At 41.6% G+C, this 15,529-nt stretch overlaps 1 protein-coding gene across 6 annotated transcripts; it reads right to left on the bottom strand.

The window, feature by feature from the left end:
- Nucleotides 1–936: 936 nt before the first annotated feature.
- TPRKB (TP53RK binding protein) lies at nt 937–15,509 on the bottom strand. Of its 6 annotated transcripts, XM_030215767.1 has the most exons (6): nt 15,433–15,504; nt 13,293–13,485; nt 7,578–7,700; nt 3,397–3,573; nt 1,520–1,604; nt 937–1,178 (listed from the first exon to the last, which is right to left on the bottom strand). In XM_030215767.1, exons 2-5 carry the CDS (start codon nt 13,431–13,433, stop codon nt 1,521–1,523), a joined length of 525 nt encoding a protein of 174 aa, XP_030071627.1. In that variant the 5' UTR covers nt 13,434–13,485; nt 15,433–15,504; the 3' UTR covers nt 937–1,178; nt 1,520. The 6 variants fall into 6 exon arrangements, with proteins under 6 accessions (XP_030071627.1, XP_030071626.1, XP_030071622.1 ...); XM_030215766.1 differs by having other exon boundaries at nt 937–1,604; nt 13,293–13,488; nt 15,441–15,509; XM_030215762.1 differs by lacking the exon at nt 15,433–15,504 and adding an exon at nt 15,334–15,418 and having other exon boundaries at nt 937–1,604.
- Nucleotides 15,510–15,529: the final 20 nt, after the last annotated feature.

Genomic DNA, 15,529 nt, shown 5'->3' with positions numbered 1-15,529 from the left:
CCATTTTGTGTCCTCTGAAAAAGAGGACACATGTCACGCCCCCTACCCCGCCCCCTTCAGGTCGGGTTCCGCCCCTATTCCCCCCCCCCCCCGTCGCATAGTCCCCTCCCCCCCATCACATACCCCCCCCCTCACTTACTATCTAGCCCTGGTGGTCTAGTAGCGTCTTCTCTTCGGGGCAGGAAAGAGCCCCCTCTTTCCTGCCCGGAGCGCTGCCTGCCCTTGCCTGCTGCATCCTCCTCGGTATGGCTGGGGATTCAAAATGGTCACCGAGAGTTGAAGCAGCCTCGCGAGAGTTCAACTCTCGGCGGCCATTTTGAATCCCCAGCCAGACCGAGAAGGATGATAGACAGGGGAGGCAGCGCTCCAGGCAGGAAAGAGGGGGCTCTTTCCTGCCCCGAAGACGTCACTAGACCACCAGGGAACATTGGTAAGGAAGGGGAGGGGACGGGAGACCAGGTCACCAGACCCACGGCGCCGATCGCCCGCCCACACTCCCACCGCACGCACGCGCCTGCCCGCACCCACGTTTGTCCAGAAATCCGGACAAACGTGGGCGCGGGCAAAATCCGCCGGATGCCCCGGACATGCCCTCAAAAAGAGGACATATCCAGGGAAATCCGGACGTATGGTAACCCTATGCATGTTATGTCTGCTCCTTGTGCTTGCCTGAGAGACAGCAGAAGGAACTTGAACTCAGGAGCCCAGACTACTTCATTCAGTGCCTCAGGTCTCAGTGTCTCCTGCTCAGTGTGTGACTTCAATGTACGTGATTTCAACCAGAATTAAGGCAAAGAAGGGGGTAGAATGGGGAAAATTGCTGGTCACCTTATTCAAATCATCAAATAGTGGTGGCTCTAAAGATTCATAAGATCGGAAACATTGAAAAATATCAAAGAGCACAGAAAAACATGCTAAAACACATACAGTTTTGCTATCCTTTTATTAAGCCATTTTTTGCTACGCACAGAATTATCTGTTTTGAACTTCAACCACCACACAGCAACTACATTTGGTTTTGCCAAACTCTTCCCCCTGATCACCCCCTTTTATCCTCCTCCACACCAGAATTCCATTCTCTCCTTTCATGCGAGGTTTGGGCTGCCCTGGAAGCTGACTTCATACCCAGCGCCTCTTTTCGGTCATCATAGCAATATGTTTCTTCAACTCAGACAAGACTTATCAGGAATGGTACAAAAGAAAAAAAAAAATCAGCTTTCACAAAACTCACAAAATAAAACTAAATATCCAGAAAAATACTATACGAGACAAAAAATTAAAATGTCCTCCATAACAACACCGGATGTTATCTTTCAGGTTTCTATAAACAAGTGCTTAAAATGAAGGCATTCAAGAACAATAAAGATCTCTTTTACAAAGAATTGAAATGGAAAAAGCCCTCCTTAAAATACTCCTTTAATCACCTAAGCTAGGTAATTCAACAGAACACAAGCTCTCCAAGCTTGAAAGAATCTGCTTTGCTACCTCTTGAATGTTTTAAGAAGAAAGGCTGGATTACCCTACACATCTTTTGTTGACATTCGGCAAATAATACCATCTAACAATGTGCCAATCTTTTCTTCTTGTTGGGTAAGTTTGTATATCTGTTAAAACACAAAATAAAACACGAGTAAGTATATAAAGCAGGGAAGTGCAGCAGCCATTTAAATCAGTGGTGGGAAAGCAGTGGGGACATAACCGTTTTAATCAAACTTCCTAAGCAGGAACAGAAATGAGAACATACAGGGTGTACCATTGTATGGTGGCTGAGAAATTGAACTGAAGACTAATTAAACTCAAAGGGATAAAAAGTAGCCTTAGTCCTACTGTGGTCATTAAAGATGAGCGCAACACTGGCTACTCTAGCTGGTTCTGTTCTACATGAATTACCCTCCTGTTTTGCTAGGAGATTATCCTAAAGTATAAGAGGTATAAGAGACAATTTGTTGATAACATCTTGGAAGTATTGAAAGTAAAAATATTAACACATATTATAAAGACTTTATAGGACACACATTGTCTTGATGCTTAAAGAGCTTTTGATTCAGAACTTGCTGGTAAACTGAGACAACATTTAAAAACTTTAAACCATGCCCTACTTGGGAATTATGGGGTAGAAATGTTGCATATGAGGTATATGACTTGAAGATTTGCTTCTGTTTGTTTGGCTGCGCCCTGTGCTTTGTGGAAGAAACAATTACTGAAGTCCATGGAGATGATATATTCATACATGTGTTATAGACATTTATTGTAGGTCAGATTTGAAGTCCTATCAGTGTGATGCTGACACGTAACTTTTTATTGTTTAAAGGTTGCAAAATCATTGCTACCCATTCCACTAATGGTACCTGGATTAAACATATATATTATGTTGATTCCCTCCCTGCATGACTTAATCCAGTGAAAACTCAAACGGCCAGCAAAGGTATTGCTCTCAGCTTGTCTGACTCTCCATGGTACAGACCTCAGCCTGAGCCTTTTATCCACCCTATTGTTAACATCTCAATGTGAATACCCCATAATTACACAGTGAAACAGTCTTTACCATACAAGGAAGCAGTAGTACTTCTGTCAGGTTTCTAGCTGACTTTTAGGGTCCTTATCATCCACCTCTCCTCCCGCCTTCTTTACGAGTAATCTGGCTTTTGTTTTATCCTTCCAGCAGCTTCCCAAAATTGGTTTCATTCCTTCTTCCCAAGCTGTCATTCTCTAAAATCAATTCACTTCCTACGAGCTTAGAACCCTCTAGAACTACTAAAACCATGAATTTGATTCCTTTCTGAGCTCTCATATGTTAGGCTACACAGCTCTTGTGGTGAACTGTTGTGTAGCTAGTGACAGGCTCCCAGCTTAATGCTTTACTGAACTTGGGTGAGTGCACTGCTAGAAAACACATTTTGCAGTGCTTTATTTAATGGAGATAAAATATTTGCAGAGAAAAATACTTATGGTGCACATTTTTTACATTTTCAAATGTACACACATTATTTTACCCCTATTAGTCACCTGTATGAGGGCAGGTTAAATAGTTAGACAGACCCAGCTGCTGCATGGATGTCTGCATTACTGCTAAGACTTCATATTAACTTCTGTTGTCTCCTCAAAATTCCCCCTCATATCTATAGCGAAAATTCTGAAAATATTGTACAAGATTTTCTGCAAAAATGGTCACATTCTTAAATCTCTGAGTTTTACACACTCTTAGTGGCTAGCTTTCAAAACCATGATACATATTTCTCCATAGGGATGAAAAAGGCATAAGAACATAAATAAAATTTTACATTGTCCTTTTTAACTGTTAAATAAATTGTTTAGTAGTAGTACTGCTTTTTAAAATACTGCTCAAGGTGGATCAATGTGAAATCAGACTGCTAATTGTCCTCTCCCTTTTCATACCTTTTTGACTTTTACAATGTCTGCCATTTTCGATAGTTCCATTACAGAAACCTGCTGGCCCTCTACTTGGGATGCTATTTCTTCAGGATTTACAGCTTTCATTCCATCTTCAATCAAAACAATGAGAACTGTAGAGTCACTGTCTGAAATGCCAAATTTCTTAAAAGCTTCTGAAATCTGAGCAAGAAAAACAACAGAAGTCCATTTCCATATTTCACTGAAGTGGTTGCACATGGAGAACATCTTAAAAGTAAAGGAGCACCTCAAAAGGGTGATGTCTCACAATTAGACAGTAATGTCTATGCCACAGTGGCTCTGTATTCTCAGCTCTTCCTTATCCAGTTGCTCACACTCACAACTACATACATCCCTTCTAGGGCTTTTTAGCAAACTTCTTATAGGCTGGTTCAATCTGTCTGTTTGTAGATGCAATAACTGAAATACACCGACTGTGACTGGATCCAAAGAGGAAGAAGGAGAAACGTGTAGCTGGCACCTCTCCTATTGAAAATGATCTTGGTCTGACAAATGGGTCAAAGTTAAAAATGTTTCAGATTATTAATGCCCTCATGTTTTTGTGTACATCACATGGATCAAAAACTCAAATAGAAAACCAAAGGCTTCCACAAAGCAATCTGGAAGAAAGAGCCACGGGAATGGAAGCAAATGAAGTATCAAGAGACCACAGGTCAGAAAAATATATATTTAATAAAACATGTCCCAGTCACGTTAGCTCTATACAGACTGTGTTTTAACTCCAAAAGCCTTCATCAGGAGTTAACTTAAGAAAAACAACCAAAATTAACATCAAAAACATCTTGTCATACAATAGATACTTATAAAATATGAAATATAGAATATCAAACATATAAACGGCAAGTGACCAACTCACCTGCAAATGCGCAGTAGAGACTTCCCTCTCTGTCCCACCCTCAAGTCAAGACATGATGACGTCAGAGGGCGGAACAGAGAGGGAAACGGAGTCGGAGTCACTGTCGGATGCTGCCGCCTTGAAATGGACATCGCACGCACCAAACTCCCCCCTCCCCCCTCCTCCGCATTGGGCCTCCTGCACTGACCTGACAGCGCCTCTCACCTCCGTGACTGAATAGATAGGGAATGGCTGGAGTGTAAATTTTAAGGGGCTTCGATGTTAGCTTCAGAACTTAGTACAAGAACAGTACTTCTACGGTCTGTGCCCTGAGAAAGACAAGGACAAATCAAACTCAGGTATACATATAAAGTATCACATACCATGTAAAATGAGTTTATCTTGTTGGGCAGACTGGATGGACCATACAGGTCTTTATCTGCCGTTATTTACTATGTTACTATGTAAGGAACCAGGAGTGCAAACAAGATAAAAGAGTGCAAAGACTAAATATATGAGTGAAAGTCAAGGGAACTTATAAACAGTGATGATAATTGCTATTATAATGTGAAATGTGTGAGAAAAAAAACCCTTAGTGCCGGAGTAATTTACAGACGTGATGTAATTTAATTACTTGCTGAATCCTCTCTCAATATATGTGTGTCAAAGTAAAAAAACAAACGAAAAGACCTTAAGAGAACACAACTCTAACCATCCCACCTCCCACCACCCGTGGATGAGGGACATTGCAGACTTTGCACTCTTGTATCTTATTTACACTCCTGGCTCCTTGTAAAATTCATTTATGAGCGTTTCTTAAATTATCAGTTATTTTTATACATGTATATTCTATATTTCATATTTTATATAGTATCTATTATATGACAAGATATTTTTCATGCGAATTATGGTTGTTGTTTTTTTTTTTTACTTTTCTCAAGTTAACTCCTGATGAAGGCTTTTGGAGCCGAAACACAGTCTGTGTACGTAGACTTAACGTAACTGGGACTTGTTTTATTAAATATATATTTTTCTGACCTGTGGTCTCTTGATACTTCACTTCCTTCCACTCCCGTGGCTGTTTCATCACATGGATCATCCACTTTTCCCATCCTCACACTTATCATCTTATTTTCTCTGTCATGGCAGGTCTCATCTCACTGGTTCTCCGAAATTCATTCTCCTTTCCCAGCACAAGCATCCAGAAATGATCAATGTATTTTAGATTTGGGATTTTAGACTGAATTACATGCCTTTCCAAATCCAAGTTCAAGTCATGCTACAATCAGGTAAAGTAGACAGTTCCCTGTACAACAAGGCTTGCAATCTAAGGGCTAGATTTACCTAATTTGCATTAATGGTTTAACACACGTTGATGTGATTTAACTTATGTTATTGAATATAAGCCCCATAATTATCAATGAGGCCTATTTACTAATAACTCGTATTAATTGCATTAATATGCATTACATGGTTTATTGCAGGTTAGTAAATCTAGACCTAATTTTGTACCTGAGGCAACAGAGGGTTAACAAAAGTGGAAGGAAAGATGGGACACGGAGTAGGGAAGAAGATGAACTCCTCTTCACCTAGAAAACAACAAGGCAGGCGATCTGCAAAATCCAACGTGGAAAACAAACAAGCAGATCAGTATAATATCCAACAAACTTTATTAAAGAGACGGTATCTTCAATAAAGTTTGTTGGATATTATACTGATCTGCTTGTTTGTTTTCCACTCCTCTTCCCCTATATACAATTGTTCCCTTGCATATCTCTGATGCCACCCTGCCACTCATGCACAAGACTCCCCACTGGCAAGTCCCACAGAACTCACCTAGTTAATCATTGCCTATACAATCTCACATTCACTCACGTACGTACCTACCCACCCACCCACTTATTCAGCAAAATATGCCTCTGTGCAACATATAGTGGGTGCCTGTAGTTACACATGCCTAGTATGCATGCCATGATAATTGGCACTTACATGTGTAATTGCACTATGTGCTATTCTATGAGGTAGCACATTTATTTTATTTATTTGTAGCATTTGTATCCCACATTTCCCCACCAATTTGCAGGCTCAATGTGGCTTATATTTGCCGTAATGGCGGATGCCATTTCCGGGTAACAGAATTACAAATGGTATTGCGTTCAGGTGCATACCTACATGGTAATATACATGGAACATAACATGCATGGAACAGATCATGGTATAAATATATATCATGTGCATATATACATGGTAAGGGAGTATACATTATGGTAATGCATGAAGGTACTGGGTAATAAATTGGGTTGTAACATACATTAGGTCATCGGCTATGGAAAGACCATATTCGACATGAGGATTAAAGTGGTAGTGGTAGTTCATTAATATCAGTCAAGTGATAAGATTTCAAGTATGTCTAGGTCATGTAAGGTCTTATTATTAGTATTTAAGATGGATGTTTATGGTATGCCTTCTTGAACAGATCTGTTTTCAGTAGCCTTCGGAAGATAGTTAGGTCTTGCGCAATTTTTATGGCCTTCAGTAGTGCGTTCCATAGCTGCGTGCAGATGTATGAAAAACTGGTTGCGTATATGGATTTATATTTTAGCCCTTTGCAGTTAGGGTAGTTGAGATTGAGGAATGTGCGTGCTGATCTCTTTGCGTTTCTGATAGGCAAGTCTATAGGGTCTGACACTGCAAGGGTGCAGCATGGGAGGGGCATGGGCATGTCTCTAACTTATGCAATACTATAAGGTATTCCACAGTGCACTTACAGCAGATGTGCCCATTTACGCCTGCCACTGACCTGGTGTAAATATTTGTGCCAATTCAGGTTTATACTTATATTCTATAAGGGCATCTCAGTGCACAGATATCGTCCTGTACACAGCATCAGCACACCAGCTTACAGAGTTGCACACTTCAACGTTTTAATAAAAGAACATAAATATGCCCCAAAGACTATAGAACACTCAGTAATGTTAAATATGTAAAGCATGCAATAAGGTTTTCATGGTGGTTGACTTCTCTCATAAAGCTTTAGAGTGTTCCGAAACAGACTGAAAGGGGGGGGGGGGGGTTAAAATGGTGACTAACACAGGTTAAAAAAAAACCTCAAATATGTCAGGATTCAAAAAAGCATACAAGCTTTAAAAAAAAGCAAAATACAGGAAGAGGTTTGCTACTTCCTTGGATATCACATGTGAAGTTTATATTAAACACAAATATTTTGCAGACAGTATTAGCCCTGGTCTTTGCAGTTCAGGTTTAAAAGTAATGTTCTAAAACAAATTCACACACTGCAAAGTAAACTTACATTGTTGGTTGGTGAAAGATTAAAAATGATTTCGGCATACAGGGTCCGAGTCTTCATTTTGCCCAGTTTTTGTAGATGAACTGCTTTGTTTGCTGCCACAAGAACTTGAAATGGATCAACAATCTGCCAAAAAATGAAAACACGGCAACTAAATAAAATACCTAAGTGCAATAACACTGACAGGTTTTACTCTTTCTAAGTAATGCAGTTTAGATACCAAACTGTCCATCCTCGTATATTCCTATAAGATTGTAAACTGTTGTGAAACTGAAGACCTCCTTCTTTAAAAGTATCTGATAAATACACACGATGTAGTAAACAAACAACATGTAGAGACCTCGGAGTCTTTGGGAGAAAGAGCATTAGGTGAGAACACTACACTGGCATGACACCAAGACAATTTAGAACTACTGTCTAAGTATCTTAACTAAGTCTTAGAATGTAGAGGTAATATCAGTTCCACTTTATTCAGTAGACAAAAATGTAATAACTGAAAAAAGAAGACATGAAATGTGGTACAGAAACTGCCCATGCCAAAGTCTTCAGTGACCTACTTGTAGCCAAATCTAAGGGTCTTTACTTAATCCTCATCTTTCTTGCACTATCGGCTGCTTTTGACACTGTTGATCACCACCTACTCCTTGATACTTCGTCCTCACTTGGATCTGGGGGCTCTCTTCTGTCTTGGTTTTCTTCTCCCATCATGATGTTAGTGTATGCTCTTGTGGATCTTCCTCGATTGTTATCTATCAGTCGGTGTATCTTGGGGCTCTGTCTTGGAACCTCATTCCTTTGGTGCTCTGATCTCCTCCCATGTCTTTAAGCTGATGACTCCCAGATCTTTCTCTCTACACCAAGGTTTTCCTTAGGCATCCAGTCCAAAATCTCAATCTGTTCCTCTGACACTGGTGCTTGGATCCCACAACCATTTGAAACTTAACATGGCTATAATAGAGCTTCTCATTTTTTTTTCTCTAAACCCACTTTCTCCCTTCCCCCTTTTACTATTTTTGTGGATAACACTGTCAACTTCCCAGTCCCCTCTGCTCATAACCTTTTTCTACACATGTCCAACAGACTACTAAAATCTACCATTTCTTTCTTTATAAACACTATCAAAACCCTTATCCAAATCCTCATCATCTCCTATTTTGACTACTGCAACCTGCTCCGTGCAGGTCTCTCACTGAATCATCTCTCTCCACTTTAAGCTATTCAAAACTCAGCTGTACTACTTATAATCTGCTAGTAGAGGAGTAGCCTTGTGGCAGCACAGGGCTTTACATGCAGGGGTGCCTGGTTCAAATAACATTGCTGTTCCTTGTGATCTTGGGCATCACTTAACCCTCCATTGCTTTAGATTGTAAACCCTGCAGGGACTGGGAAATTACTAAGTGTACCTGAATGTAACTTTGAGCTACTACTGAAAAGGGTGTGAGAGAAATCCATATAATCCTTCTTTTCAAGTTACTTCATTGGCTCCCCACCCATTTCGGTGTTCAGTAGAAAACTTCTCTTACATATCTACAAGGGCATTCATTTTGTATCTCCTCATTACCTTTTCTCTTCTCTCTCTCTACACCGCCCCTTGGAAACTCTGCTTATCGGGTAACTCAGTCTTCTCTGTGCTCTTCTCTTCTACTGCCAAATCCAGACTCTGTTTTTTCTACTTTGCTGTGCTGTTCAGCTGGAATAAACTTCATGGATTGGTGTGTCATGCTTCTTCTTTGGCTCTATTTAAATCCAGGCTAAAAACTCACCTTTTTGAAACTGCCTTTAAATATTAACCCCTTATTCTCATGTTCATCTGCATGCAATTTTTAAACATTCCCTTGACAAATTAAACTCCTTAATTCTATTTGTCCTGCTCGTCTGCCTTGAATAGATTATAAGCTCTGTCTCCTATGTGTACGTGTACAGGCTGTGTACATCTAGCAGAGCTAAAGAAATGGGATACCAATACAGCGGCGCATATGATTTGTAGGGCCCGGAGGGATGACAGAGTAACACCTTTATTACATCAACTGCACTGGCTTCCGGTTGAAGCAAGAGTTAAGTTTAAAGCCTTAGTTTTGACCCATAAGGCTTTTCACACACTAAACCCTGACTACCTGTCAAATTTAACAATTCCTTACACTGCTACACGAACCCTTAGATCCCTAACAGATAACAGGTTAGTGATTCCTCCTCTCGCTAGGGCTAGATGGGAATCTACGCGGAGATTGGCTTTTTTCTACTTGTCCCCTTCTCTTTGGAACGGCCTTCCAAAAAAGATCAGACTTGAGAAATCTTACTTTCATTTTCGGAAACTTTTGAAAACCTTTTACTTTACTAATTATGTAGAACAGAATTTAGAATAATGGAGGTAAGGTTATAAAAGGGTATCTTCAATGTATTTTAAATCATAATTTGTACTGTTTATGTTTGTGTAGTTTATATTATGTACTCAATTTTGTATTTGCGGTGCTTTCCTGTATACTAAATTATGACTTATACTGTTTTTATCTTATGTAGTTAATTCTTGGTTTTGCTGTGCTTTCCTATAATGATTGGAGTTCCATTGTTTGTCCAAACTGTACATATAATGTTGTATTGTTCGTTTTTCTTTTTTACAAACTGTAAACCGTTCTGTCTTGCAGTTGCAATAAGATACGGTATATAAATTGACTTAAATAAATAAATAAATACTACTGCTACTATGACGACTGTTCAACATTTATTTTTCATGACCACTACAGACATGGAAACGTCCCTCATTACCTCTCTCTTATGGATACCGTAACATTCACCAGGGCTAGAAAGTGACTGAGCTCTCTGAAGAGCAGCTTCAGCACTGGATCTCACGTAGCAAACCATGGGGAAAGGGACTCTAGGGATGCCATTACCTTGTTAAAGAGCTCCACGTGTGGATACTCATTCCTTTTGCTGGTACACAGCATTATACTTTGGCGCTGTGCACCCACAAATAGCTTTTCCAGCAGGATGGAAATACTACTTTACTATCCGACCTTCAAGAAATAACTGGAAAAAATGCATCAGTCATAATCAGACCAGTTTCACACGTTACTTCATACTCTTAGAACATAAGAAAGTAAGAGTAGCCATACTGGGTCAGACCAATGGTCCATCTAGCCCAGTATCCTGCTTCCAACAGTAGCCAAGCCAGGTCACAAGTACCTGGTAGAAACCTAAATCATTCCATGCTACCAATTCCATTGCAAGCAGTTATTCCCTATGTCTGTCTCAGTAGCAGACTATGGACTTTTCCTCCAGGAACATGTCCAAACCTTTTTTAAACCCAGATACACTAACCGCTGTTACTACATCCTCCGGCAAAGAGTTCCAGAGCTTAACTATTCGTTGAGTGAAAAAATATTTCCTCCCATTTGTTTTAAAAGTATTTCCATGTAATTTACTACTACTAATTAACATTTCTAGAGCGCTACTAGGGTTACGCAGCACTGTACAGTTACATAGTAACATAGAAGATGACGGCAGAAAAAGACCTGCACGGTCCATCCAGTCTGCCCAAGAAGATAAATTCATGTGCTACTTTTTTATTTGTATTGTCCTCTTCAGGGCACAGACCATATGTCTGGCCAGCCCTATCCCCACCTCCGAACCAAAAACCCCGCCTCCCACCACCAGCTCTGGCACAGACCGTATAAGTCTGCCCAGCACTATCCCTGCCTCCCACCACCGGCTCTGGCACAGACCGTATAAGTCTGCCCAGCACTATCCCCGTCGCCCAACCACCAGCCCCGGCACAGACCGTATAAGTCTGCCCAGCACTAGTCCCGCCTCCCAACCACCAGCCCCGGCACAGACCGTATAAGTCTGCCCTGCACTAGCCCCGCCTCCCAACCACCAGCTCTGCCATCCATTCTAGGCTAAGCTCCTGAGGATCCCTTCCTTCTGAACAGGATTCCTTTATGTTTATCTCACGCATGTTTGAATTCCGTTACCGTTTTCATCTCCACCACCTCCCGCGGGAGGACATTCCAAGCATCCACCACCCTCTCCGTGAAAAAATACTTCCCGACATTCTTCTTGAGTCTGTCCCCCTTCAATCTCATTTCATGCCCTCTCGTTCTACCGCCTTCCCATCTCCGGAAAAGGTTTGTTTGCGGATTAATACCTTTCAAATATTTGAACGTTTGTATCATATCACCCCTGTTTCTCCTTTCCTCCAGGGTATACATGTTCAGGTCAGCAAGTCTCTCCTCATACGTCTTGTAACGCAAATCCCATACCATCCTCGTAGCTTTTCTTTGCACCGCTTCAATTCTTTTTACATCCTTAGCAAGATACGGCCTCCAAAACTGAACACAATACTCCAGGTGGGGCCTCACCAACGACTTGTACAGGGGCATCAACACCTCTTTTCTTCTGCTGGTCACACCTCTCTCTATACAGCCTAGTAACCTTCTAGCTACAACCACTGCCTTGTCACACTGTTTCATCGCCTTCAGATCCTCAGATACTATCACCCCAAGATCCCTCTCCCCATCCGTACCTAGCAGACTCTCACCGCCTAACACATACGCCTCTCTTGGATTTCTACTCCCTAAGTGCATCACTTTGCATTTCTTCGCATTCAATTTTAATTGCCAAACCTTAGACCATTCTTCTAGCTTTTTCAGATCCTTTTTCATGTTTTCCACTCCCTCCGGGGTGTCCACTGTGTTACAAATCTTAGTATCATCTGCAAATAGGCAAACTTTACCTTCTAACCCTTCGGCAATGTCACTCACAAATATATTGAACAGAATCGGCCCTAGCACCGATCCCTGAGGCACTCCACTACTCACCTTTCCCTCCTCTGAGCAAACTCCATTCACCACCACCCTCTGGCGCCTGTCCGTCAACCAGTTCCTAATCCAGTTCACCACTCTGGGTGGTAAACAAAGAAGGACAGTCCCTGCTCGAAGGAGCTTACAATCTAAAGGCAAAATGTCAAGTTGGGGCAGTCAAGATTTCCTGAATAGAGGTGTAGTGGTTAGGTGCCGAAGGCGACATTGAAGAGGTGGGCTTTGAGCAAGGATTTGAAGATGGGCAGGGAGGGGGCCTGGTGTATGGGCTCAGGGAGTTTATTCCAAGCATGGGGTGAGGCGAGGCAGAAAGGGCGGAGCCTGGAGTTGGCGGTAGTGGAGAAGGGTACTGAGAGGAGGGATTTGTCTTGAGAGCGGAGGTTACGGGTAGGAACGTCCCTTTGTACTTTTGGAACAAGTAAAAAAAATTATTTACTTCTACTCATTCTACACCACTCAGGATTTTGTAGACCTCAATCATAACTCCCCTCATCCATCTCTTTTCCAAGCTGAAGAGCCCTATCCTCTTTAGCCTTTCCTCATACGACAGGAGTTGCAACCCCTTTATCATTCTGGTCGCTCTTCTTTAAACTTTTTCTAATTCCGCTATATATTTTTTGAGATACAGTGACCAGAACTGAACATAATACTCAAGGTGAGGTTGCACCATGGAGCGATACAGAGGCATTACAGTATTTTCGGTCTTATTCACCATCACTTTCCTATTAATTCCTAGCATCCTGTTTGCTTTTTTGGCTGCCGCTGCACACTGAACAGAAGATTTCAGCGCATTATCTACAACAGTACCTACACCCCCAAGGTGGACCCTAGCATCAGATAACTATGATTTGGATTATTCTTTCCAATGTGCATCGCACCTTGCATTTGTTCACTATTTGCTCACCATTGTAGAGTTCAGTAATGCTCCATCAATTGATCCTGACATTGCTTTTTTCCTTAAAGTTTCTGCATTTCTTACATCCTTAAACAACATAAGGGTGACGCTAGTATCGGGAAACAGCTCCAAGTGATGTGTCACATGCATTATTCAGTCACGTTTATTCTGTAGCAGACCCCAGCAACCAAACCTAAGACAGCTGAGGGAGAAAAAGAAGGACGATTACATATAAAATAGTCCTTATTCATTTTTACTATATTTACTAATAACTAATATACCTCTGAAATTAACATTTACTCCTATTGCTACTTGAAAATTTCTACCTCTCACAAAACTAAAAGAAATAATTCTGCACCAGTTCAATATTAACATTTTTCTCCCATCTGCTTTAAAAAAATGCACTTGCTATTGGGTTCTTTTGATGGAAATCTTGCACAGGGTTTACATGTGGCTCCATGTTTGAGTACTGAAAGGTTAGGTGGCTTTCTGAATGCGCAAGGAGCTGGAGCACTACAGAAGATGTCAACTCACCCAGTTTCAAGAGGAGATTTGCAGACAATCCTGGATTTCTGACTAGAGGCTGACTGAATTTTGGTTACGGTGTGGAAATCAGCCCCAAACCCTTTTTCTGCCCAGTTTTGACTGAAAGATTTAAATTTTTGCCCATATTTCAGTTTTGGCCAGAAACGACCATATATTTTTGGTGGAAGCTGGCCGAAAGGTTATTTTAATTTTCGGCCATATTTCAGTTTTAGCCAAAAACAACCATGTGTTCTGGATGGAAGTTGAAAATGTGTGCTTTGTCCTGTCTCCCTCCCCTCAAACAGGAGTTGTCCCTTCTCCTGGACTCCCATTCCAAGTGCCTCCCCCACCCACCCATTGATCCCCTGGGCTTATTTTACAATCTTTGGTGGTCTAAGTGTAGCTAGGACAGGAGCAATCCCTGGTTACCCCTGCCCATTCTGATTCTGCTCTCAAAATGGATGCCATGACAGAAGCATTGCTGCTGCCCTAACTATACCACAGAACTAACAGGAATTGTAAGGTGGGGAGAGGGAGGGGGCTAGGGCTACTCTTTGTATTCTTTTTTTTTTTCATACTGCGATTGCAAGTAACGCAGTTATGATCTTGCACAATAGTTTATATGGTAAATAAAGTGCTCCAAATAAATGTTTTTTCATACAAAATTTTAGCAGAACTTTTTGGGATGATAAGCTCCTTAGGAATTAGCTGCTCTGTGGAGTTAAGACATCAGCTGACGCTCTTGAGTGTAGCACAAATTAACATTTACTCCTATTGCTACATGACACATTCTACCTCTCATGAAACTTTCAGTTTTCATTAACTGTTGTCTGTGTGCTTGGAAGCAAAATTCGGTCTTTCATTACTTAAATTATTATATTCTAGCTTGGATACTGTGGGTTTTAGCAATGGGATGCAGATTGTAAACGCTGACAATTCCCAGCAGCCCACAGTAGTCCACATTCACACATAGTTTTCAGTTAGACTTCAGCCGAAACCAGTGTGATGAGCATCAGCTGAAGTTTCGAAGTTGGCCAAACAAAAGCATTTAGACAATCTCCGTTTCAGCCAAAACTGACCCCCCCCCCCCCCCTCCCTCCCACCCACAAAAACAGTTTTGGCTAGCCTGTATTTTTGACCACCCATCCTGATAGACTTCTCGAAGGTTTTTTTTCACAGCAGCAGAACGGATCTGATTAATATGGGGGAGGGGCTCTTTCAAGAAACTGGGGCAGCAACAACAACACACCTTTTCCCCTTCTCCTGGCCCTACCACCGACCTTGTTGTTGTAACTTCCTTTTCTGCTTTCCCTACGTTTTTCTTTCTTCTCTCCATGTATTTTATTATTATTACGATTGTAAACTGCTTTGCTATAAGTTAGTGCATCAAATTCAACAATCTAAATTAAAGACAGGACCTACATATCGCGATACTGATTTAAGCCTGGCTGTGGGTCACTTATTGGCTCTGCACTCTATAAATAATAACATTAGTGGGTGTGCGTTAAGGCAGCTGAGCTCTCACTTCCTTTGGGCTGAACGGTGGCCCAGGCCTGGCTCATTAGCAGTGAATCAACCCGGTTCGGCTCTTGCCTGTCTTTTGGCACCGGTCGCTTTGAGATACCTGGACTGGAGTTGGCCGCGCGCTGCTGACGCTCCGAGTCCCGACCCAGCCGTCCTCGGCTTCCGCTTCCGTTCGAGGACAGAGGGCGGGGCCCGAG

The sequence above is a fragment of the Microcaecilia unicolor genome, chromosome 10 (assembly GCF_901765095.1).
Source record: "Microcaecilia unicolor chromosome 10, aMicUni1.1, whole genome shotgun sequence".
In the NCBI taxonomy this organism is placed as follows: Eukaryota; Metazoa; Chordata; class Amphibia; order Gymnophiona; family Siphonopidae; genus Microcaecilia; species Microcaecilia unicolor.
This window is presented reverse-complemented; position numbering and strand designations above follow the sequence as displayed.